Source organism: Monopterus albus, unplaced genomic scaffold (genome assembly GCF_001952655.1).
Source record: "Monopterus albus unplaced genomic scaffold, M_albus_1.0 scaffold64.1, whole genome shotgun sequence".
Classification (NCBI taxonomy): domain Eukaryota; kingdom Metazoa; phylum Chordata; class Actinopteri; order Synbranchiformes; family Synbranchidae; genus Monopterus; species Monopterus albus.
The window spans coordinates 538,497-563,098 of NW_018127944.1; the positions used below are offsets into that span (position 1 = coordinate 538,497).

The window sequence follows — 24,602 nt, forward strand, 5'->3', positions numbered from 1 at the left end:
TCATACCACTGAACTGAGAGTTGTTTGCAGTTATTTTATTTCATCCATCCATTATCTTTACCAGTTACACTGCCTGAAGAGGGTCGCGGGGGCGCTGGAGTCCACCCTGGACAGGTCGCCAGTCTGTCAGGGGCTGACAGAGACAGAGAACCTGAATTACCACTCAGCCTAAGCTGCATGTCTGTGGACTGGACGAAGAAAACCCACGCAGGCACAGGGAGAACAGAAAGGTACCGCTGAGTTGGCTGAGGCTCGAACCCAAAACCTTTTTTCTGAAAGGCATCAGTGATAATCAGTGGCACCTCCTGTGAGCACGTAAAGGCAAAGAAATGCCTGATGAAGAACATATACTACAGTTAAAAGCTAGTACAGTAAGTGGACCTTGATTTTTGTGGATATTTGTCAAGAATGAACTTTCTTGCTTAAATGGAAACCAACATGGAGTCCTAAACGTGTTGTGGGGATGAAATCGCATCATATTAACAGATCTGTCTCTATGGCAACTGAGCAAACTCCATCTGCTGATGAAGACCATGTGATACAGCTCAAAGCTCCTTAACAGAAAATTAGTCAGCAACTATTTTGATCACTGATTAATCATTTAAGTCGGTTTTCAAGGAAAATGTCAAACAGTCTTTGGTTCCAGCTTCTTATATGACAAATGTTGTTGCTTTTCCTGGTCTAATCCATATATTCAATTGGAAATATTTGGGTTTGATCAGACAAAACGGGATATTTCACAGGTAACAGCTTCTCAAATGTGAATATTTGCCAGGTTCCCAGTTTTATGTGATAGGAAAGTTTAAAAAAAAGAAACTTCAGGGATTTTTTTTTATTTAAAAAAAGTTTTCTCATATTTTATACATTGAACAATGAATGATTAATTCATATATTTATCAGATTATGAGGAAAGATGAGCATGGAGGCCACTGTGCAGTTGCACTCTGGGTAATCCATCCTTGCTTTGGCACTGTTTTAATCTATAAGCGCAGCCTTATACTGATGTCAAATAACAATTGTGCTGTATGAATAGGCCTATATGAGAATTATGTCAGCCTACATACTATAACAGGACATGAAGCGCTAGTCTTTCATATGAGCATTTCAGGGTGTGTGCAGCCAAACACGGAGAGTTACATTCTTGTGGAGGAGTGGACGGATCTGGTTGAATCACAAGCACCAAGCAGAAATACTACACCCTACATTCCTGCACAGGCGTGTACTATAGTCTGCGTACACAAACAAGCATGTGGCGTGTCGGTGCTGAACTTCCTCGCCCTGCAGGAGAAGGAGGATAAAGGCGTGACGTCGCTGCCCGCAGAGAGGCCCATGCAGCGGGAGGGGAAAGGCAGGGACGCGCCGTGCGGGGACGGACGCTGATGTTGCTGCAGAGCAGACTGCTGCGAGACGCAGGAGCAGCTACGGCACAAAACAACCGGTAACCTCGGTAACTTTGCAGAGACAACAGACAGCCACAATGTCGGCACCGCCCGCCGACCTCGGATCTGATATGACTGTGCGCACCTAGAGCGGGGAGGAAGCGGCGCACAACACCAGCATCTCCTCCGCGGCTGCCTGGCCTCGTCTCGGTGTGCGCGGCAGGCCGGTCGATCGGTCAGTCAGTCAGTCAGTCAGTCAGTCTGTCTGTCTGTCTGTCTGTCTGGAGAGGGACATGTCCTCACTAAACATAGAGGAGGACCAGAAATGGGTACCGACACACGTCCAGGTGACGGTGCTGAGAGGCAGGGGCTTACGGGGCAAGGGCAAGCACGGCACTAGCGACGTGTACACCATCATCCAGCTGGGGAAGGAGAAATACTCGACCTGCGTGGCGGAGAAGACCACCGAGCCGGAGTGGAAGGAGGAGTGCTCGTTCGAGCTGCAGCCTGGCGTGTTGGACAGCGGCGGGCGGAGCGGCTACCCGGCTGGGTGCAACAATCTGGTCCTCACTGTGATGCACCGGGCGCTCATCGGGCTGGACGTGTTTCTCGGACAGGCGGTGATCCAGCTGGATAAGGTGTTTCAAGAGAGCAGATGCGTGAAAAACGAGTAAGTTCAGCCCCCTATACATGTAATAGTTGTGTGTGGCTTTAGCATGCAGATATGTGACCAAAAGCTGCCTGCATGTGCTCCATCTCCATTCGCTTCATGTGTTTTCCCACGTTCATTGAACTCATCATAGTGTTTTTCTCTCCTCCACCCTGTTTTGTTCTGTATAGTTGTTACACAGATTGTTCTCAGACGTAAACACAGCTGTCAAATCTCTGGTGCTGCATCAGGGCCCTGCAGACACACCCTCCCTCCCTCCTCCCCCAAATGTACCAAACTAATAACTCTGAGCACATCTGAGGCTGAAGGCTTCCCCAAAACCAGACTTTCTAGAAAGCTCACTTTCAGCTCCTTGGCTGCACCCACATTGGATGCTTGTTGTGTTTTGTTGTGGGTTCTTAAAACGTATTTCTCCAGTAGCTAGGCTAGAGCAGGGGGGATTAATGCCTGTCCCAGATTCAGGGATTATCTAAGAGTTGCATGATACTAAAGCTCTAGTGTATTTTCAGAATAACACGTTCTTACAGAATCTCACCCACTGGAGAATGAGTCGAACTTTAAGAAACGATTTAGAGTCTGATGCTGGATAGATTCAGTGTAAACATTTGCCAAATCTTTGAGGAAATTTCAGCCATCTTGTAACTTGTACAGTATGTGTGATCAATATGTGACAATAGAGTTTACCTTTGCATATAATTTTAACCTTATTTGCTTTAATATTTGATCTACACACCCCAAACAGCTTTACAGTAACTCCCAGAAGACAAGCCTGAACTTGTTGCATTCATTTGTTGCTTGGACAGTGATAACACAGAAATTATAAAGGAAAAAAAGGATTTGTAGAAAAGTTTCTAGTGGCAGCAATGCATCATGGTCAAAATCAGTCTTTTTGCTTGTTCTATGATTGAGTTCACCTTATTTGTTCATTAGTGCAAAGAAGAGAGTTTAGAAGTAGAGACACAAAGCATCACATGCAACTTTAATGCAAGTCTCATCTGGTTTTATAATCCGTGTCCCCAACTTGTGTTGAGAAAGACCAGCCTTGGTCAAAGCATTGACAAATAAAACCTTTGAAGCTTGGTGTGTGGTCATCTTCTTTTCAGAGATGTTCCTGCCCTGATCAGTATCTAAATTATGGTGTGTTTTCACCAGCAGATTCGTGCTGAAGAGCTAAATCGCAGCAACAAACACAGTTTTACCTGCTGATAAAAAGTGCATTACCATTAGGTGTATTTGTAAAAATGCCAGTCTTAATCAGAGGTAATAAAGGCCACATTCATCTTCCTTCATTGTAACACCCTTGAATATTTTGGCTTTAATACAAACGTTCCTCTCAGCCTCTAGTTTCTGCATCCTTTACAGCAGTTTGATAGAAGTACTATCACCCGACCCAGCTGTGTTTTCACCCGGCCCTGCTGGAGCTGGTCACTTGAAGGTTAGAGTCGGCCAATGATGATGATGATGATGATGATGTCAGCAGACTGGTGCCTTGGTACATTCAGTGTCTCCATGTGGTATTCGGTGAATCTGGGCTGGTCAGTAGCAACACTTCAACCCTCACTGTTCATATAGAGCTACCGTCATAAAGCGTCTTGTGTTTGACAGAGGATGTCAAGCAGCAAATGTACCATGTTTTTAGGAGAAATTGTTTTTTGCTAGTGCTAAAGTATAAGATTTTTATTAATGTCAAAACCAAAAGCGTGTTTCTGTCTCTCAGATCGGTTCCAGCTAAAAATATAAATCTTTAAATATAGGCCACAAAAATAAAGTGGAGTGTATGAGATAAAGGTCCACCACGTCTCTTTCATAGTACAGTTCTAACATTTCTAAAGGTCTTTACAGGTGGTGGAGGCTTAGTGATATAGTACAGTCGTATATTTCAGTAAATGGAGGTCTTCGAACCTCTGACTAGTTTTATTCTCTCCAGGCTTCATTGGGTTCTGTGCAGTGTACTTCTGAATCAGCATGTTCCAGTCACAGTCGGTGGAAATGAAAGATGAGCGTTAAATTTGGAAGTGATTGTGTTGGAGAAGATGGTTTTATTCCACGCTTCAGATCATGAAGAAACAGCAGTGAAACTCCGAGATAGTGCATGTGTCACATGATCTCAAATGTCATGTCTAATTTGTCATGAACTGTATGTTTGTCTGTATGGCAGCTTCAGACATGTGTTGACCTGGTAGTAGGTCGTACCATTAGATGGAAAACCAACATTCTGGCCCTACCTGTCCTGTTCTTTGTTGTAGTACACAGGATCCTGAAGCTGTTTATTTTTGTGGCCATATAGGTGAAACATACTTTTCAAAAATACAGAAAGATATGATCTATGCTGCCAAACGGGCTTATATTAGAATAGCAGTCTGATCTTACATATTACAGTCTGACCCATATTACAAGAGTCTTATTTTAAAGCAAGTCAGTGTAAAACCTTTAGAAAGTCAGCTGGGTGAAGTATTTTCAACTGTATCATGAAGCTAACGTTACCTTAAGCAGCTGGCTAGCTGTTGTATGTGCCATGAGAGGGCAGTGGGACTTAGCAAACAGTTGTGTCCTGGGATTAGCTTTGAATGTGGCATTAAATGTGGTGAAAGTCATGTGCAGTAATGACTGACTTTGGGTTTTATCACTTGAACTTCAGAATGGCCTGTGTTGACGTAGCCAAGACTTGAGACGTAGCTACTGGTGACTTGCAAAACAATCATTAAGTCCCACTACTTAGGGGTGGATGAGATTATTAGTCTCTTAATTGGTAGGTTGATCAATAGGGAGTTACATTTTTGATAACTGGCTAATATTTAAAGACTGCAAAGATGACCAGCATTCAGCGATCGACCTCCAGTGTAAAGATTTGCTTTGGACCCACCGTCAAAACCCTGCAGTGAGGTAAACATTCCATTATCTAATACCAAATCAGTATTCTGGATTTTTCTATACTAACTATTAGTTGGAACAGAAAAACAAAGGGCTAATACAAAGGAAGGGGAAGAAAGGAAAGTTTATCTTCACTTATTCAACCATGTGAATGCTTTATGTAACAGAACAAGCCCCAACATGCCTGATCTTAATAAGCAATTTGGCACTAAATAGAGGCAGAACAGTTGCCCTCACATGGGTGGCAAGGGAGGATGCAGTAACCCAGATGAATTTGTGTGTTGAACTATAGATCAGATTCTCGTAAAGGTGGGCATTGTGGGTGAATTCCCCTGCATGGTTTGTCAGAAGGAAGCTACAAAAACACCCACATCAGTTTACATGTACCCTGCCAGCAGCCCTTGTTAGGCCTGTTACAAAAAAGCTATACTTACTTGAATCAGGTTTTATTCCCAAGATGATCATTTAAAACTTCAGCCCTCAGATTCCTCACACGTTGGTGAGGTGGTTCTTCGTGCTGATACGATGAGGTAGTTGCTAGGTGACCAAAATGCTAGTTATTAGTTAATGCTAGTTCAAAAACTCTGACGCTGAATGTTTGTCCCCTCAGTCCAGCGGTATATCGAAAAACACATGGGAAAGCTGATCAGTCTGATCAGTGTGATTAGTGATCCAGTTGATCAGTTTCAGTTAATGCTGCTGAACAGGAAGAGAGAGATGTAAGAGAGCAACAAGATGTACCTTGGCTTTTTGATGACATTTGCTTTTGAGATTTATAAGATTAACTTCAGCTGAAAATGGATATAGGCAGCAAAATATACAGCAGTTCACATTGTACTTATACTGTCACTAGCTTCTGTTCCTGAGCCACGTTGAGGCTGTGCAATTGCATCACAAATCTCCTGTCAGCCTCTGTGACTGAAGACAACACGGAGTGGCAGTGAAGTAGAGACAGGCAAACACAAGTGTTGTGGTCAAAGGGATTTAACCATGTTATAAGCAGGCCGAGAACAGCGGGAAGAGGTAACGTTTCCAAATCTAGGTCACTGTAAAACTGCAGCCCAAACAGTCTTGCTTTTGTTCCTCCAGGTACTCAGAGGAGTACGAGACAGGTATTGTTAAAGGATGCTAGCTCCTCATCACAGTCCAGTGAATCTCATCTGAAAGTTGGTCGCTCTGTAGAAACTGTTACAACCTTGTCCTCTGGATGCTTTTATTGCTGTTGCACTTGATTCTAGTTGTGATGATCTACTTTTACCATTTCCTTAGTTTTCTTTTGCTGATTATGATGTGTGCCTGAGGATTTGTGGGTGTTAAGATTATTGCTAGTTTTTGCTGAATGTCCAGCAGCTTTGGTTGGACCTTGTTGTTGTCATCTCTGCTGAATCAGCAAGTGGCAGAAGCAGATGGCTTAGCCTTGCAGATCACATATTTCATGCTTTAACAGCACATTTATCTTTATCAGACATAAGGTATGACTTCCTAGCCTTGTTCCAAACATCTGAATTGCATTGTCATTGTGAGCATGTTGGCATGATGACATTAGCATTTAGCTCAAAGCGCTGTGGTGCCTTAGTTCAGGGTCAGAGAGCTGCTACCTTGGCTGTATTGTGAGTTATAAGGGGGGAAATGGCTTCTTTATGTGTTTGTGCTTTTTTAAAGTGCCGTGCTTTAAGCTCTCTAGGCCTTTCTGATTCCTCTAGCATATGTTAAATACCAACATATTTGTTGACTCAAGTGCACTGACATTCCACAGTAGACACAGATCCTGCACCCTCGGCACCGGTTTTATTTTTGTCTCCTCTGTTTGGCTCTGATACCACCCAGGCTCACAGAATCCCCACAGTACATGTAAGATAAAATAGGTTGGTAGCCTAATTGTCTTGTAATTTCAGTCCTGTCCTGCCTTTAGGGGTAGTTTCGAGAGATCGGCTTGTTCCACAGAAGATGCATACTTTGTAAGTTGAAGCCTGCAGCTCCTGGAACAGAACATTTCCTCTCTACTCCTCAGTGGACCGAGGAGGAAAGGAGATGAGGACATGGTGTCACGCTGGGATGGGTGGAGTGTTGTGATTTCCTGACTTTGTGCAATGGGGAAGCAGATATGCAGTTATGCTCTGCAACTCTGGAATGGGACTGTTTATGACGAGACTGCCACTGATTCCAAAATGAAGACTGTTGTGGTGCAGAGACCTTCATAAGCTTTCCAGTGGATCTTTATAGCCCAAAGTGCTTTACAGTATCAGTACTGCGGCCTTGTTACAGGTGTCTGTGTGGGATGATGCTTTTGGGAAACTGGGTTCTCTTTGGTAACAGACGTGTGTGTGTGTGGGCTTCAGAATGTAGGCTGCTGATTTTGTCTGCGCTGCATTTTTACTTTTACTTCTGTTTACATTTGTTGTCGTCAGGTTTATTCTTGCATCACATGATCACAAGGCCAGGTTCATGGATTTAAATAGGCCTATAACCTTGTTGCATTGCCTCTGAAAACAAAAGACGGTTTGTATATCTCAACATAGCTCTTGAGTTTATTTTTATGCACGTTTAATGATCAGTAATGAACGGTTTTAATGTAATCCAAGCTGCACAAGTCACCTAAATAGTAAGACCTAACAATACATGAAAATGCATCACAAATTTGCAAGTTTCTGATCAGTGCTCCTCAAAAAACAAACAAGTCGGGGCGAAGTAAGAAGGGAGATTAAAGGACAGTCTCTGGACGTCGAAGTCAATGAATTGTAGTGGTAGTAGCCTGACATTTGCAAAAGAGTCCCATGTTTGGAAAGTGGACCCCACCTTGGCTACAGGGAGTGTGTCAGGAGGAGGACTGATACTATTGTTGGAGCATCTTTGTGAAACTTAAGCCCATAGCCTAACAGGCATTTGACGTAGCAGCACTGGTAGACACAGGAGCCGGAGCCTGTACACAAATCTGTGCTGTAACGGCACACTGATTTAAAGCTCAGGAATTCACTTTATTTATGTGTATCTTGATAATCCAGCAACTGAATTTGATTTGATGAAATACTATGTCTGGATTAGTGTAATTCAGTTGCTGTCATATTGATTGTGTGCATATATAGAAACATAATGCAGGAGCTCATATACGTGCTTTCTTCTTGAGGGTGTGCTGCTCCTTCTTACGCCTTTTAAGTGCATGTGAATTACTTCTGGACTACTTAACAAAAACAACTAACAGTTCCCATGCCTGCTTGTGTGGCAGGTTTCCATTGTCATCTATTTATGTCAGGGGTCATGTTTATTGTTCCTGAGGAGCTATAAAAAGCATCAGCATTCCTCTCGCTCCTGCTCTCTGGGCTGCACCTCCTTGCTATTTGTGAGTCTCCGAATTGTAGTGGAAGGGCTTTGTTTGCTAATTGTGTTCACTGGCATCCTTCTTTGGTGTTACTGTGAAGGTGAGGTCAGGATGATGATGATGATGATGACGGTTACAGTATAGCCTGTACTGTGAATCATTTGACTTGTGTTTTTCTCTGCAGCCTCCAATTACATCAGTGTTTTTACTGAGGCAGAGAGCTTTCCTGTGTAATCAAGGTCAAAGTGTTTATTTGTCATTTGCACAGTTTTGCCGTCCACATGAATGCCACATAAAACAAGTGAAATATAAAGTAGATGAGCAATAACACAAATCTAAATAGGCAGTAACACAAATCTAAGGTACTTTAAAGCAGCAGGTGAAGGAAGCAAATAAAAATACAACATGAACGCAATATATACAGATGTTACAAAAATATTTAGTGTTTTGTTGCTGTGTAATGTTTCTCCGTTCAGTTTACATTTGCAGTAGTGTTTTGGTCATGCAAGTTAGTGTTGGCTTATCACTTCAACTTCGGTCCACAGTACATCTCTGAACTGTGATGACAAAGACATTAGTATACAACCTTTTTCAAAGATTTATCAAAACATTTACGATTATTTATCTTTTTTTTTTCTGATTGAGGAACCCATTAGAATGCTGGCTATATGCTAACAGTTGCATGTTACCGTGCTAGCTTGTTAGCATGCTGTTAGCTACGGCTTTAGCAACAAGTCGGTTGCATTATTATGAATTTTTAGCAAAATAATTTAGTTTTTCAAAATAGTGATTCTGTGCAGGCTGTAAAATTAATGAAACAAGGAAGATTTGTAATGTTTTGGTATAAAATTGATTGGCACCTTTAATGCATAATATTAATTTATGGCTTTATTTATAAATTGATAGAGCTCACCCGAAATTCCCCATGAATTAATGTCAGTGAACGTCTGCAGCCGTCGTTTAGCTTTGTTTGGGTTGTGACCTGTGTTAATTTTCTGCCTTGCTCGTTTAGAGAAGAAGGAAGGGTTTGTGTGTGGGTAGACAAATTGTGTTTTGGTTTTAGTGTAGTTAATGTGTGAGGTTCATTTCTCCGTTTGCATATAGGTCTGCTTTAGTCAGTTTTCTTTTATGCTCAAACCTCCATTCTTGTAACTTTCTTCAGTTGCACATTTGACAGCCACAGCGTGGCGTTAAGATTTCCTTGTTCAGTCAACACAACACGACGTGGTAGTCTTTCATGAAGCAGTATCTGGGTTACGCCCAGTCTTCTGATATCCTGTTTTCATATTTCACTGCATTTACATTTGTCTTCACAACCACCTAATGTAATTACAAAATTCCATGTACTTGTACTTTTTTAAAATTTTTTAATTTTTTTTAGCTAAACATATATTTTTTCAGGTTTTAATCTAAACCGTATTTTCATCAATGATTTCTGTTTGGCAAAAATGTCTGCATTGGCACATTATTCACATTTTATTGTGATCTGCTCCATATCAGTGTGTTCATTTATTTATGGCTCTTTCTTTTGTCATTTTTATAGATTTTAGTTTGGCTAATTCAAAAATTACTCCCTATGAATTTGGAGTCTGGGTATCCTGTTTACTCTAACCTATGTAGGGTCGTGTAAAGTAAGAAAATCATTGTAAAATTTGTCACTCGGCCTCATAACACTTGTATTTTTTTATGAACAAACGGGCATTGTGGTCGAAGAGTGAGGTGACAATAGCCAAGCAATGCAGGAAGTGAAAAAAATAAAAGCAGGTCATGGTTTCAGCCCTGTTTATTCTGTCACGCTCCCTGCGCTTCTGCCTTCCTGTTGGCTCACAAAGTGTCAGAAACACATGGTAACTGGGGGGATTTTTCTCAGTCATCTACTTTTTTAAAACGAGTAACAAGCTGAGACTTTCCCATGAGTCACAGTGTGGTGAACTTGCTGGCACCCTCCCACTCACCAGTCAACAGTGTTTCTAAGAACTGCTCCTCTGTGTGTGTCCAGTAGAAGAATTTGCAGGTGGGAGTGATTTGTTTTTGTTTTTTTTGTCACACACTCTCATATCAATGAAGGGATGTTAATCTGGTTAATGGTCAGACATGGTTAGAGACTCACTGTTAATCTGGAAGTGACCATGGTCTTGCTTCCTTCTTCTTGCTTACCAGAGCTAATGTCCAAAACAAGAGGCTTCCCCAAGGTATTGTGGGATGTCTGGCCACAGACATAGACACTGGGTAAATAAATGGGTTATAAATGGGACATTTGCATCAGGAACCAGCAGTACCCAAAATATCTCCTCCCACTCTGCAACTCTATTCAGTGCAAGCACTTGTACAGAAGGTCAATAAAAAAAATAAAAAAAAATCGCACTAGGGCTGCAACTGATTATTTTCATTAGCAATCAGTCTGCTGCTCTATTGCCATTTTTGATTAATTGATTAATCATTTAGCCTCTAAATTGTCTGAAAATTATGAAGAATGCCCATCACAGAACCTGACTGGGATGGCCAACAGCCCATTAACCCAAATAAGCCAAATTTACAGTGATGTAAAACAGAGAAACACAGTAAATCCTCACATGTGAGAAGCTGGAGCCTTTTTTTTTCTTGATAAAAGACTTCAGCAGTGAATCAGTGATCAGAATTGTTGCTGATTAATTTGACCAGCTAACTGATTAAACTGTTAATGGATTTTTGCCTGTTGCAGGTGGTACAGACTCGACTCCAAAACGGGGAAGAAAGAGAAGGAACGAGGAGATATTCAAGTCACGGTCCAGTTCACCCGAAACAACCTGACGGCCAGCATGTATGAGCTTGTCATGAAGGACCAAGATGCCTCCACCTTCAGTAAACTGAAAGAGCGCATAAAGGGGAAGAGGAGCTCCATCGATGAGGACTCTTCGTCGGCCGTTCTGCCAGGCGGGTACGGGCCCTTGTATTGGATGCGGCAACGGCTGCCGAGTGACGGAGGTGGGGAGGAGGATTATGAAGATGACGAGGGTGGTGAGGTTCGACGGAGCAAGATGAGGACCTTTTTCCTGAGAGGGAAGCTGAGGAAATCATCGGACACTCGCTCCAGCACATCACTAGGCTCAGGGAGTAGTGAGTCGTCATCACGGGGCGGGAGCCTCAGTCCCACAGCTGGCATCAGCGTGGTGGTCTCTGATCTCTCCAACTCGCCTAGTAACAGCAGCAACCTGACAGCAGATAACAGTCCAGGTGAGAATGACCAGCAGATGTGCAGGTTCAGTTTGTTTTGATTAATCAGTTGTTCATCTGTATGTAAATGTCAGAAAATGAAGTGAAAAGTGTCTAGAGTCCAGTAATCAGCTAAAATACTGACAAGCTCTTAAGATTTAAACATATATTAGTGAAATGTATGCATATCCTGTTTTGAAACAAGGTGATAATGAACCTGCAAAGAGTCAGTTAAAGTCCCACATGTGGAGCTGCTTTAATTTATATAACCTTTTTGCCAGCTATGCTATTAAACTACCCGACTGGAGAGAAGTTGTACTATGAAGCAGGCAGCAGCAGTTCCCATTATATTAGAAGAGATTCAGTAATTACACTGAGGTAAAATAATCAATTTCCAGTCATTTTTCCACCTATATGTGCCAGAGATTCTGACAGTCATCAAGCCATCACAATGATTCACCACCAGATTAAACTTCTTGTAAAATTGGTTTAGTCAAGTCATTGACTGCCTGCATCAGTTTTTCATATCTCTCCTTCTCTCTCCTCTCTGTTTATTTTCCTCTTCGTGTCTTGTTTTTTTTTCTCAGAGCACACGGCAAACACGTCACCCAAGTCACCCTCTCTCAAATATGGGTTTGGTGATGAGGCCGGTGAGATCACCATCGCAGTGCCTCAAATTAACGTGTGTGTTAATGGAAGCCATGATAACAAGCCCCCAGACCCAGGCTCAGGAAAGCCTGCGTCTTCTTTAGGCGTGGGACTGTTGCAGAAGTCTTTGCCTCTGTCCATGTCACTACAGAACCTGAGCCCCCGTGCCTCCACAGACCTCTCCAAGAGCCCTGTGGGAGACGGGCGACGCTGGTCTTTTGACAAACCGGGCGAGGAGGAAAAGGCTGCCATAGTGGCAGCTTTGGAGCTAAGCGGCCCCATGCTGGGTGAAGAAGAGGAGCGTCTGCCCAAAGCTGTTTCCACAGCGGAGTCAGAAAACCAGGGGAAAAAGCAGAGGAGGAACTTGTTCTCCCATGGGAGGAGTGAGTCTGCAGGGAAAGGGCAGAGTCAGTCCAAAGATGAGTCTGAACAGGCCCCTGCTGCCACTGAGGAGAAACACAGGGGATGGTTTGGATCAAAGGACTCGCACATCAAACCCAGGTGAGATGCACACTATGATCACAGAGAGGACATGATCACAAAGATGCAGCATCAAGCAGGTGATGAATTATCATCTCAGTATGACTAAGGATTCATCAAGAAGGGAAAAACCAGCTAACACGCTCATTATCCTGCTCTGCATCTTTAGTCACAGTTTGAGGTGTCTGGTTGCATGTGTCCTGTATACACTGGGTTTGTGTTGGCAAACATGTGGCCATTTGATATTTTAACAGCAAGTCAAAACAGAAAACTAAACCAGACTCATAGAACTACTACTGAGTACTGAAGTTTAACTAACAAAATAATTTAACCTAATAAGGTTTGAAGAAAAAGTTAAACATTTTAGAAGATGTGCACATTTTCTTTCTTCATTAGAGATTGAAGAAAAGACTGCTAACGCTCTGATGTTTATGTATTAAATATGCAGCTGGGGCCAGGAAGTGGTTAACCTAGCTTAGCATAACAACTGGAAATGGAAGAAGTCCAAAGTTCAAAAATACGCACATTTTAACAAAGCCGTTAAATCTTAACATACTGTACATCTCATATATATATACACCAGCCTGAATGTAAAAGCATATTTTTGTATTTTAGAGGGATTTAAGTGCAGCCACCAACATGTCACATATCAGTCTGCCCAGTACTTCCATGCAGTGTCTCCACCTATAGTGCAGGTTGACGGATACAGTAGGTATCCTGCAGGTGCAGGATGGTCTCTGTTCCCCCTAAAACCACAGGTTCATGCTGATCTATTCATGTTTGTGTACTGATTATACACAGAAGAAACAAAATAGGGTGAATCTTTTCCCCTTTCATTAAAATCATGAAACTGATCAAGTGTTCTTAGCCGTCCGTTGAGCACAACTGACACAACAGTGAGTGTGTCTACAACATTAACAACTGCAGACCTCAGCACCCTTCACTTTCCCACCCTCTAGCATGGGAAAAGTAAGAAAATAAAGATAAAAGCAATAACTGATTAATTATTAGGTAAATAATTTGTGAGAAAATAAACAAAATGAGCATTGGGAGAAAGAATAAGCAAAATAACTGCAAATGAATTTCTGTATTCAGAGAGGTAGTGTTATGTTGAGCAGTTATCAGGGTAGTTTTACTTCCTGTGAACCTCCAGCTGTGTTCACATACCGTCTCAGCTCCCACTCTCTGGTTACAGCAGGTATCTGCAGTGCACGTGGAGGAGGGGAGCTGCTCTGGTAAAGATATCTATCAAGCTGAAGCCTTGTGCACACTGTAATATATTTCAGAATTGATGTTGATTTCTCTGATGATGGAGTGAAGTGGAGGAAGCCTTGTTCTCTTGCAGGTTTTTGTGTACGTGTGTGTAGGTGTGAATTTTGTCTTTTGTATTTGTTGTGAGTGTGTCCAGGAAGAGGGGAGGAAAGAAAACCCCATCTCATTTTATTTCTACTTCTATCGCAAGCACAATTTTAAATGGGTAATTTGTTTGGGAGTTGTCATCTGCTGTACTGTACTTTCTTTTATACTGCCCCCTACTGTGAGTGCAGCAGAGTCTTATATCAGTTTAATTTTATTTCAGTCTACAAAAACCCTTAAGCAATTACTCTGTAATTTTTAATTGATCAATTTACTTAATCAAGAACGAAAACAACTTAAGTGTCAGAATATTTTATACACTGAGTTTGAACAATACACCTGTCTGATAAGCACCTGGTGAATAAAGCCAGGTCAGCTATTCTGGACCGTAGTACACTCAGTATATCTCTGCCAGCTCTGGGCCTATACATTTTCACAGTCTACGCATCCACATACTTTTAGATCCTTGTTGGTGCACGTGCCAAGTTGGCACCAGCAGCAATATCACTACGCCCAGCTGCTTCGACTTCTCCTGCTAAATATTAGGCTACATCATGTGCCAACGAAAACATAACAGAGGCACAGAAACTGTTGCTTTAGATGTGTAGTGTTGTTGGTTTCGATAGATATGATTGATTTCAGCAACTTGTCACTGTTAAATACATGATGTGTGATTACAGTGTATTTCCTAGGACTCTGACAATAAGTTTTATTTTGGAGAATTCTTTATTTATTTATTAGTTTTATCTTGTAAACAAAAACCTAAAACCCTGGAATCAGCTATCTGCTGGTTCCAACGCATTCAGTTCAGTATCCACAGGCTGGATCTGTCTGAGATTTTGTCTGCTTCAGTGTCTTCTTAGAGAAAACTACTAAAATTATCTTATCGTTTTATCTACTCACTCTGCAGTTCCCCTCAGCTGTAGCGCCTTTTAGCTAATTGTTTTGGTTTTATATGCTGCAGTTTGATTGCTTGTGTTGAGTCTCACTGCTCCACTACCCCACTGAAAAGGGGAAAAACAAAGTTAGTAACTAGCTGGTTAACACTGACAGTCATTTAGCAGCTCCCTCAGGAGATCAGAACAGAACTAAAAGTGAATCTTGGACTTGCATCCATTTGTTGACCAGAGACTTTGAGCAAATACTGATGTTGCTCTGTGTCTACTTGGCCAGTCCTAGTCATCATGTTGCTATTAAGTGCTAACAATATGTCAGTGTTGTGTTTACAGCTTGTAGTGCTGCCCCCAAGTGGCAGAGAGTAGTTAAGGAAAGCATAAAGGTTTTTGAATAAAGAGGACCGGGCATTTTGAATAAATTAGGGAAAAACTGAACGTACGCAAAAGCATTCTGTAAAAATGTAGAGCTAAGACGTGATTTGAGACAAAAAAAACAACCTACTGCAGGTCTTCTGTTCAGCCATGTGAACAATCCTCACTAATCACGAGGACTGTGTGCGCTTCCTTTCACAGCCTGGTGGTGTCACCTACACTAGAGCCCAGCACTGACCTCCACCCACCACCCCTGCCACCTAGTCACCACCCCCCTGGTGTCCCTGTAGCCCCTGCCACTGTGGCTTCTCCACTGCATCACTCTAACCCCTTCTCCCACTCACAGACCACACCACCCCCCTTTGCCCCCTGCAACCCTTTCTTTTCTCTCCTCCAGCACAACCCTTTCTTTGAAGATGTGTTAATAACCACTCAGCCCATAGATTCTTCGCTGCCTCCTGTACCCTGTCTCTCCGGTTCCCAGCTCCCCGTAGCAGACCTCTTTCCACAGGCGAGTAACCCAAACGCCACTCTGACCCACGACAACCCAACCACAGAAGACTCCTTTATGGGCATAGTTGCAAAGAGTGATATGATGGCTGAAGTTGAGAAACAACTCGGAGAAGGAGAGAAAACGTTAAGCAAGAAGCTGTCCAACCCTTTTATGTCTAGCAGGGAGATGGAAGCAGACTCAGAGTGGGACGACTCTTTTGAAGTGTTTGCAGCTGGCAGGCTGCAGTCTCACGAGGATCAGACCCCGGATTGCAAAACACAGCAAAATTCACCCAGTGACCATCCACTGAAGTGCTGCAATGGTGAAGGAGCATTAGTACCCATAGCAGATGCTGATCAAAACACAAATGTGAACGACACACTACATTCTCAGCCTTTTACAGAATTTGTTTCTGAAGCACATGAATCTGTCAGTCAGGTGAGCAGCACTAACAAACATCATCTTGACACATTTGCACAAGTCCTTGAAACAATCCCAGAGCACAGAAGCTTTGGGAGTGACAGCACAACTATAAATGCTTCTGATGACTCTACAAACCAGGATGCTTGCTCTGAAACTAACCAAGCTAACAGTACTGCTAACACAAACGATTTAACGGATGCTAAAATGCATCACGTCCCCTGTCACACCTTGTCGATACCGCTAAACAGCAGCTCCCCAGATCCTGGTTCTTCAGGCCTCGGCAGTTCAGCAGAGGAAGATTTACTATCCTGGCTTTCTTCTTATTCAGACATCTTCTCTGCATCCTCTTCTGAGGAAACTGAAGCACAGAACTTTGAAAGTAAGATCCTTGGCTTTGAGAAATCTTCTGAATCAGCTGTGGTAAAAAATTCAAAGCCCTCAGAATCTGAAGGTGACATTACTGACGGGCTAAATGATCCTTCTTCAGGTGATGTAGCCCAGGAAGCTGTTATTCAGCAGAAGGATATTGATGACAAGGTAGATTCAAATGGTTCTGAGAGATCATTGGCACCACAGTCCCCATTGCTTACACCTCAGAATCTCATGAGTACTGCAAAGGAGATTGGAACTGAAGGTGCAGATCCTCAAACACTAAACTTTTCTAATCTCACTTACCCTGACCTGTTGCAAAAACCCTCCGAACTAGATCTGAAATCCACCGTCTTGTCACAGTCTGACAATGAGAGTGGACACAAAGACAACAGCTCTATAGTTGATTTTTCTAAGATGGTCAGTGATAGCTCTGTAAATACACATGTGGTGATTCCACCCACTCCAGAAGAAGAGCTCTGCTCCAAAACCCCATCATTATACATCATAACCTCCTCCCCCAGAGTCAGATGGTCTTTGTCAGACTCACCCTTTGAGGGCACTAGTTTAGGAGGACAGGATGTTAGCCAGCTTTTTCCAGTGCCTTCTGGGCCTTTTGATGATTTGCTCAAGCCCAATCCTGGCAACGATATTGACAGCACCCTACTGCACACTCAAGGTGATCAGAGCACCAGCAGCTTTCTCCAGAGTTCTTTCAGCACTGAATCACAGGGGTACCAAACCTGTGAGTCTCATCTGTCCTCTGAGTACTCTATTGTCTCAGAGCCAAACGAGACGCTACACTCTGCAAACTCACTGCTCTGTGGTGACTTGAATGAGATTCAAACTGCTGGAGCTGCTTTGTGCTTAGAAGATTCTGCCAAACACAGGCCATCTAGCACACCCGAGGACAAGATGGCAACTCTTAAGCCAAGTTTCACCATAGGTGATGAGATGAAAGTTCCTCCTGCAGCACCGACGGACTCTTACATATGCTGTAATCCCAACGAGATCAGCAAAGGTGGTGTGGAAAGCCAGCATTTTATCTTAGATTATGAGTTCTCAAAAAGCCCTCTGGCACAACCTGCTCCACTAAACCGCTCCCATTCTGAGGGCATGCTGACTTCTTCCTTTGACAAACTCCCCCTGCCCTTATTTGGGAGTGATCCTGGTACGATACAGGAGTCCTCCACAGCTCAACGAAGCTCTGACCTCCCCTGTCTGTCCTCCTTCGCTCCTTCTCTAACTCCTGAAGGCTCTCCTGTAGCGCTCTCTTCCCTCCCTTTCCTTGCCATTGCTTCGGCATGGTCACCACCCAGCGCAACACAAGGCGCTGCGCCAAATCCAGTGCCAATGCCTCAAGTGACGCAGCAGCAGCAGGCAGCCAATCAGGAGAACAGGTGAGCTTGCACATGCTCAGTGAAAAGGTGGAGGGGAACAACTTTTCCCAACATTCAGAAATTTCTCTCCTGTCATCTCTTCGTTCTGCCTCTGCCGGTCTGCTTCCTCCTGCTTTTCTTCTCTTCTGCCAATTCTCAAGGGGTTTCTTCTTTTGTGGTGTGACCTTCTCTTTTTCATCACTCTGTTCAGACACACACACATGCACATATTGGTGTTAACAGGACTCCTCTGGTGTGGGTTTTGGCTCTGTGGTAACAGGAGGGGAACTAGAGCCTCAGGCCAATTAGTAGTTATTATTTTGCCCTGATTTCTACTACACACCCCCTCCCTCATAACACACACACACCACCCTTCCCCACAAGGCCAGCTAGCGTTCTCACACAGCCGCACTCATTTGCCAAAATCTCAACCAGAAACCAAGCTTTACACAGGGCAAGAAGGTGTTGTTGTGTCACTGACAGCACCTCCTTTACACCTCAGGATAATAACACATTTAACACAGTTCCACATGTTTGATTACACCAACACATGCAATCAATTCTTATATAGTTTAGTTTCAGTTTTAACCAGTATTTTACCAGGATTCTTACACCTTGATCACTAAACTGGGGGATTTTTGGGATTTCAGAAGGTAGATCTCAGTCATCCTTGTCTGCTGTTGTCATGGAGGGCTATAGGACAATGTGGTGTGCTAAGATAATGGGCAAACTTATTATATCTGGGCTAAAAAAGATGGGATGTGTAAATGCAAATGACTGCATTTGGTTTGCGATTCATCAGTTTAATTTTGTGGCCCATTTCATACACAACCACAAATGGCCAAGATGTACATTTGTGAAACACACCTGGCTGTTTTTAGCCACAGGTGTCCATGAACTGTAGACCTCCAGTATGCCAACCAGACCGGGTCCCTTACATCACCTGAAAGGCCTCTGTGTAAAGTCCTCACAGAGGTGTTGCCGGTGTGTAGTCTGTGTACAGCATCTCTTGTTGTCACCCTGTCCAGCCCCCACCCAGTGAAGCCCCTGACCACTGCCATGCTGGCTGAGGAGAAGCGGACCGAGGGCCGGTCAGTGCTGGCCACCGGCCTGGAGAAGCTCAAGTCCACCATCCACCCGGGGAGGAGCAGCCAGCTCAGCGAGCAGAACGCTGACAGGAAGAAGGTACAGTATACCTGTGTTACAATAATGTGACACTGAGTGATGGGATGGCTGTAAGCCTAGAGGCAGAGGAGCGGTTAGGTCCGGTGTAGGGTTTGATCAGAGGTTAGAGTTGCACATACAGTGCCTTGCGAAAGTATTCGGCCCCCTTGAACTTTGCGACCTTTTGCCACATTTCAGGCTTCAAACATAAAGATATAAAACTGTAATTTTTTGTGAAGAATCAACAACAAGTGGGACACAATCATGAAGTAGAACGAAATTTATTGGATATTTCAAACGTTTTAACAAATAAAACACTGAAAAATTGGGCGTGCAAAATTATTCAGCCCCCTTAAGTTAATACTTTGTAGCGCCACCTTTTGCTGCGATTACAGCTGTAAGTCGCTTGGGGTATGTCTCTATCAGTTTTGCACATCGAGAGACGGAAATTTTTGCCCATTCCTCCTTGCAAAACAGCTCAAGCTCAGTGAGGTTGGATGGAGAGCATTTGTGAACAGCAGTTTTCAGTTCTTTCCACAGATTCTCAATTGGATTCAGGTCTGGACTTTGACTTGGCCATTCTAACACCTGGATATGTTTATTTGTGAACCATTCCATTGTAGATTTTGCTTTATGTTTTGGATCATTGTCTTGTTGGAAGACAAATCTCCGTCCCAGTCTCAGGTCTGTTGCAGACTCCATCAGGTTTCCTTCCAGAATGGTCCTGTATTTGGCTCCATCCATCTTCCCATCAATTTTAACCATCTTCCCTGCCCCTGCTGAAGAAAAGCAGGCCCAAACCACGATGCTGCCACCACCATGTTTGACAGTGGGGATGGTGTGTTCAGGGTGATGAGCTGTGTTGCTTTTACGCCAAACATAACGTTTTGCATTGTTGCCAAAAAGTTCGATTTTGGTTTCATCTGACCAGAGCACCTTCTTCCACATGTTTGGTGTGTCTCCCAGGTGGCTTGTGGCAAACTTTAAACGACACTTTTTATGGATATCTTTAAGAAATGGCTTTCTTCTTGCCACTCTTCCATAAAGGCCAGATTTGTGCAGTATACGACTGATTGTTGTCCTATGGACAGAGTCTCCCACCTCAGCTGTAGATCTCTGCAGTTCATCCAGAGTGATCATGGGCCTCTTGGCTGCATCTCTGATCAGTCTTCTCCTTGTATGAGCTGAAAGTTTAGAGGGACGGCCAGGTCTTGGTAGATTTGCAGTGGTCTGATACTCCTTCCATTTCAATATTATCGCTTGCACAGTGCTCCTTGGGATGTTTAAAGCTTGGGAAATCTTTTTGTATCCAAATCCGGCTTTAAACTTCTCCACAACAGTATCTCGGACCTGCCTGGTGTGTTCCTTGTTCTTCATGATGCTCTCTGCGCTTTAAACAGACCTCTGAGACTATCACAGTGCAGGTGCATTTATACGGAGACTTGATTACACACAGGTGGATTCTATTTATCATCATTAGTCATTTAGGTCAACATTGGATCATTCAGAGATCCTCACTGAACTTCTGGAGAGAGTTTGCTGCACTGAAAGTAAAGGGGCTGAATAATTTTGCACGCCCAATTATTCAGTTTTTTATTTGTTAAAAAAGTTTGAAATATCCAATAAATTTCATTCCACTTCATGATTGTGTCCCACTTGTTGTTGATTCTTCACAAAAAATTACAGTTTTATATCTTTATGTTTGAAGCCTGAAATGTGGCAAAAGGTCGCAAAGTTCAAGGGGGCCGAATACTTTCGCAAGGCACTGTAAAAATTACTGCAGGTAGTTACTGATTCAGTCTAAATCTAGTTCATGAAATATGTTGCAATTTCTGTACATGCCACTCTGTGTTTTCTGGTTTGTTTAGAGCAATGTAAAGAAAAATGTAGTCAGCATAATCACCGATTGTTGCCATGACTGAACAGACAAATGGCTTCAGATTAAGAAACTTAAACCTCACTCACAGGAAGCTGAAGATTTCACACTGAACCTGTTGTCTTGCATGTTTCCTTCCTACCTGTCCATCTGCTTCTCTCTGTATTTTCAGCCTCTGGCAGAAGGTGCGGGCTCATACTACCATCTGACCCACAGCGAACTGGTCGCCCTGCTGGTGCAGCGGGAGGCGGAGCTGGAGAGGCAGAAGGCAGAGTTTGAGCAGCAGAAAGTTCTGCTCGCTAAGCGGGAGGTGGAGCTAAAGAAACTAAAGCCACAGGTCAGAGATCTGGAGGACTACATTGACACGCTGCTGGTGCGCATCATGGAGCAGAAGCCCAATCTCCTGCAAGTGCGCTCCAAGTTTAAGTGACAACGGGGGTTGAAAGTGTTTGCAGTTCAGTCCACATCTGTTCACTCTAACCTCCGCAACAGCTCTTTAGTCATTTCACTGCTATGCTGTCCTTTTTTATACAAATATGTGGGCACTGAAAGGTGTTGAGATGATGTTTGGCTTTACTGTAATGAAATGTGTCCTAGTTGAAGGGTTTGGTTTGGGCAGTTTCGAATGTAGCTGGTCCTCAGGTTGTTTTCAGGGTCACACAGCCAGTTAGTTTAACTCACAGAGGAGTGAGCCCTGTGGGTTCAAAACTTAGATGCTTCCATTTTGAGATCCTGATTGTAGAATAATTGATTCCCCCTTTTCACTTCCCCTTTCACATTATCACAATATAGAGCTATTGTAGAGTTTCAGTCCATAATGGTGTGTATCAAACTGCTGTAACTCCTCACTCAGTCATTCAAAAACTTAAAGCTCTTCAAAGTGTTGCAGAGACACCTTGAAGGAACACCCTGGTCGTTTTGCATATTTTAGTCCATTAACTACAGATTTTGAACATTTTAAATCAGTGTAGTCTGTTCCATGCCATCAACTTGATTGAAGACTGATTTCCTTTGTAGTTTCAGTTTTTTTCGGTGCATCATGAAAATCAACTTGCAGATACTTAGAAAATTGCTCAGGAGGTCAGTCAATCACAGTGAACTTTGTTGACTTTGTATTTTTGTCTTAGCAATGATGTTGATCACATCACTGACAAATGCCATAAGTAAATAAAGGCAACAAAGTGTTCACTGCAGTAGATTTCAAGTTTCCGCAGAAGTTTTCTCATGTTTTAAGGAACTGTTTGACATTTACTTAACCGCTTCACTTTTCAAGAGTTGGATGAGAAAATTGATACCATTCTTATGATTGTAGTATAAACAGTGTTGTAGTACTTTAGTCTAGGACTCACACTGGAGTCTGACTTGAGTCCTGAATGTCAGACTCAACTTGAGTCTGAACACTGAGTGCTTTCGGACTGGGAAGTTGGATATGAGGACTATATCCGACACACTTCCATCAAAGTATACACTCCACCTTTTTAACTGTTTTTTGTTTTTTTGTGGGCTGTTGTGTCACACACAGTAAGTAAACTCCTTTAAAAATGGTAAGAGCTGTGTCATTATGTTTAATTAAGACCTTCTTGACTTGGGTAACAGGGACTTTGACTGTTTGGACTCAAACACCGGGGAATCGACTACGTTTAGTGAATTGACTACAACACTGACTATACAGTAAATATAGTCAGGAAGCAGTTAGCCTAGCTTAGCATTAAGACTGGAAGCAGGAGGAAGTCTGCTGACAAAGCATGGCTTTGTCCACAGTTAAAAACTACACCTACTGCTAATAATTCTCAAACTTACCAATTAAAATGTTAGAACCTTTTCTTTAAGCCACAAACAAAGCAAAGTTGTGATCCTATGCAGAGTTGCTGTAATTATTTCTTGGTGAACAGGGGCTGGATGTTGTCGTTTCCAGACTCTCTATAGCATGAAACCCCCCATAAAACCACAACTAAATGCTTTGGACATGCTCCTCGATTTTTTTTTTTTTAGTCTGAATGCTAAGCTAAGCTCCTGGCTCAAGCTCCGTACACAGGTGTGAGAGTGGTATCGATCTCATCAAACTCTTGGCAAGAAAGTGAATGTTGAGCTATTCCTTTAACTGAAATGGAACTAAAATCAGTGGCTGCATGAAGGAAGGAAGTAAATCTTTACTCTTGAAGTATACTTTAGAAAAATGGCTGCATTATTGTGAAATTTACACAGTTTCTCATTCATGGGTGAGACCTTTTTTTTCCCCAGGTGGTGTGTGGTGTTTTGGATTGACACTCTACAAATGTTCCCTGACAAATACTGTGTCCTCTGTCCAGTTTTTGAAACCACAAACCAAATGAGCGGTGTGAGAGTTTAGCGGTGTCATGTGCACAGCTGATTGTAGCTTATGAATGTTCAAAAGTGTTCTTAGCCAGCAGGTGAATGGCTCTTTCTACACAAGTTTAGTGCTGTTTATCTTTTGCCTGTTCCTTCCTTTTTATCCTCCTTTCTTCTGTTCCGTGGGCATTATTTTAAAATTACCCATAATGCTCAGCCACATAAGCTAACTGATTCTTGTATGGGTCACAGTGTTATCAGGTGAAGACAGTATCACTCAGTATCCAGTCAGCATCAAGATCAGCCATCACAGCTTCTCTGATTTCATGCCTTTTCCTTCCCTTTTGTCTGTTATCGACGCGTCTCCACCGCGCTGAGTAAATGCCTGCGACGTGCTGGTACTTCATTCCCCCTCCCCCAGTGTCTGTGTCACCTCCACTTATGCTCAAGCATGCATATCGCTACTGCTTTCAGGTGTTTACAAAGCGATATATACTGCATTTTACAGCATACTGTATATGCTGTATTGAAATGCCAACTGCTGCCTTATTTTTGTTTTGTTTTGACATTATTGAGAATCTACACCTTCATTTTACATGTTGGGGCTTGGGGAAGCTTTTGAAGAAGAAAAGCATCTGTTTACTGAACATTTTTATGCTTTGTTATATTGTTTAGGTCCCTGCACAAGAAAAACTTGTATGCCTACCAACAGAAAATGAGCAGTAAACATGATTTCCTGTGAAACGCCAAAATAAAAAAAGCCTTCAAATGTATTAATCCATGGAACAGATTGATACACCATAAAGTATTCTGAAGCCACTTTTAACAGCTCGTGTAGATGTTGTTGCACTACTTAGCCATCAGAACACAACTCTACTGTACCTGTCTGTCTGATGTCGGTATAGTTAGATCCACTCTACACCGTACTGCACTTTCTAATTGCTCTGTGATTTAAGTACTTGGTGTACTTTGACACCACAACAGTGAGCTTAAAGCATACAGTACAAACAAGCATCCAAAACCATCTTGTCATCTCAGTTCTGCTGTGCAATCGCAATACCAAGTGCATAGATGACTGTAGAGACATATTAAATGTGACTCGGCACTTATGAAGCGCAAGAATAAATGTTCTCTTTCATGTCTTCCATTTTAAAAAGTTTTTATTTAAGTTTAAACTGATTGTATTTTTGTCCTTGATTGTGTAGCTGGTGGAATGTGCTTAAAGTAGTGTGTAAGATCGGAAAGTTTACAATTCGTGATGCAATTGTTTCACAAATTTTGTATATTTAATAAAGAGTATTTTGTTTTTTGCTCACCGTAGGATTGGTTGTAAACCTTTCTTTGGGAATGTGGTTTTCTTCAGGGTTGTCTTGTGGTGTTTACAACGGGTTTTGGTTTCTGATATCTT

At 42.7% G+C, this 24,602-nt stretch overlaps 1 protein-coding gene across 2 annotated transcripts; it reads left to right on the plus strand.

Annotated features, from left to right (window-relative positions):
* Positions 1-1,083: 1,083 nt before the first annotated feature.
* On the plus strand, positions 1,084-24,506 carry rab11fip5a (RAB11 family interacting protein 5a (class I)). Of its 2 annotated transcripts, XM_020604121.1 has the most exons (7): positions 1,084-2,049; positions 10,938-11,449; positions 12,016-12,577; positions 15,382-16,998; positions 17,032-17,865; positions 18,873-19,029; positions 21,057-24,506. In XM_020604121.1, the coding sequence occupies exons 1-7, from the start codon at positions 1,673-1,675 to the stop codon at positions 21,312-21,314; spliced, it is 4,317 nt and encodes a 1,438-aa protein (XP_020459777.1). In that variant the 5' UTR covers positions 1,084-1,672; the 3' UTR covers positions 21,315-24,506. The 2 variants fall into 2 exon arrangements, with proteins under 2 accessions (XP_020459777.1, XP_020459776.1); XM_020604120.1 differs by having other exon boundaries at positions 1,085-2,049; positions 15,382-17,865.
* Positions 24,507-24,602: the final 96 nt, after the last annotated feature.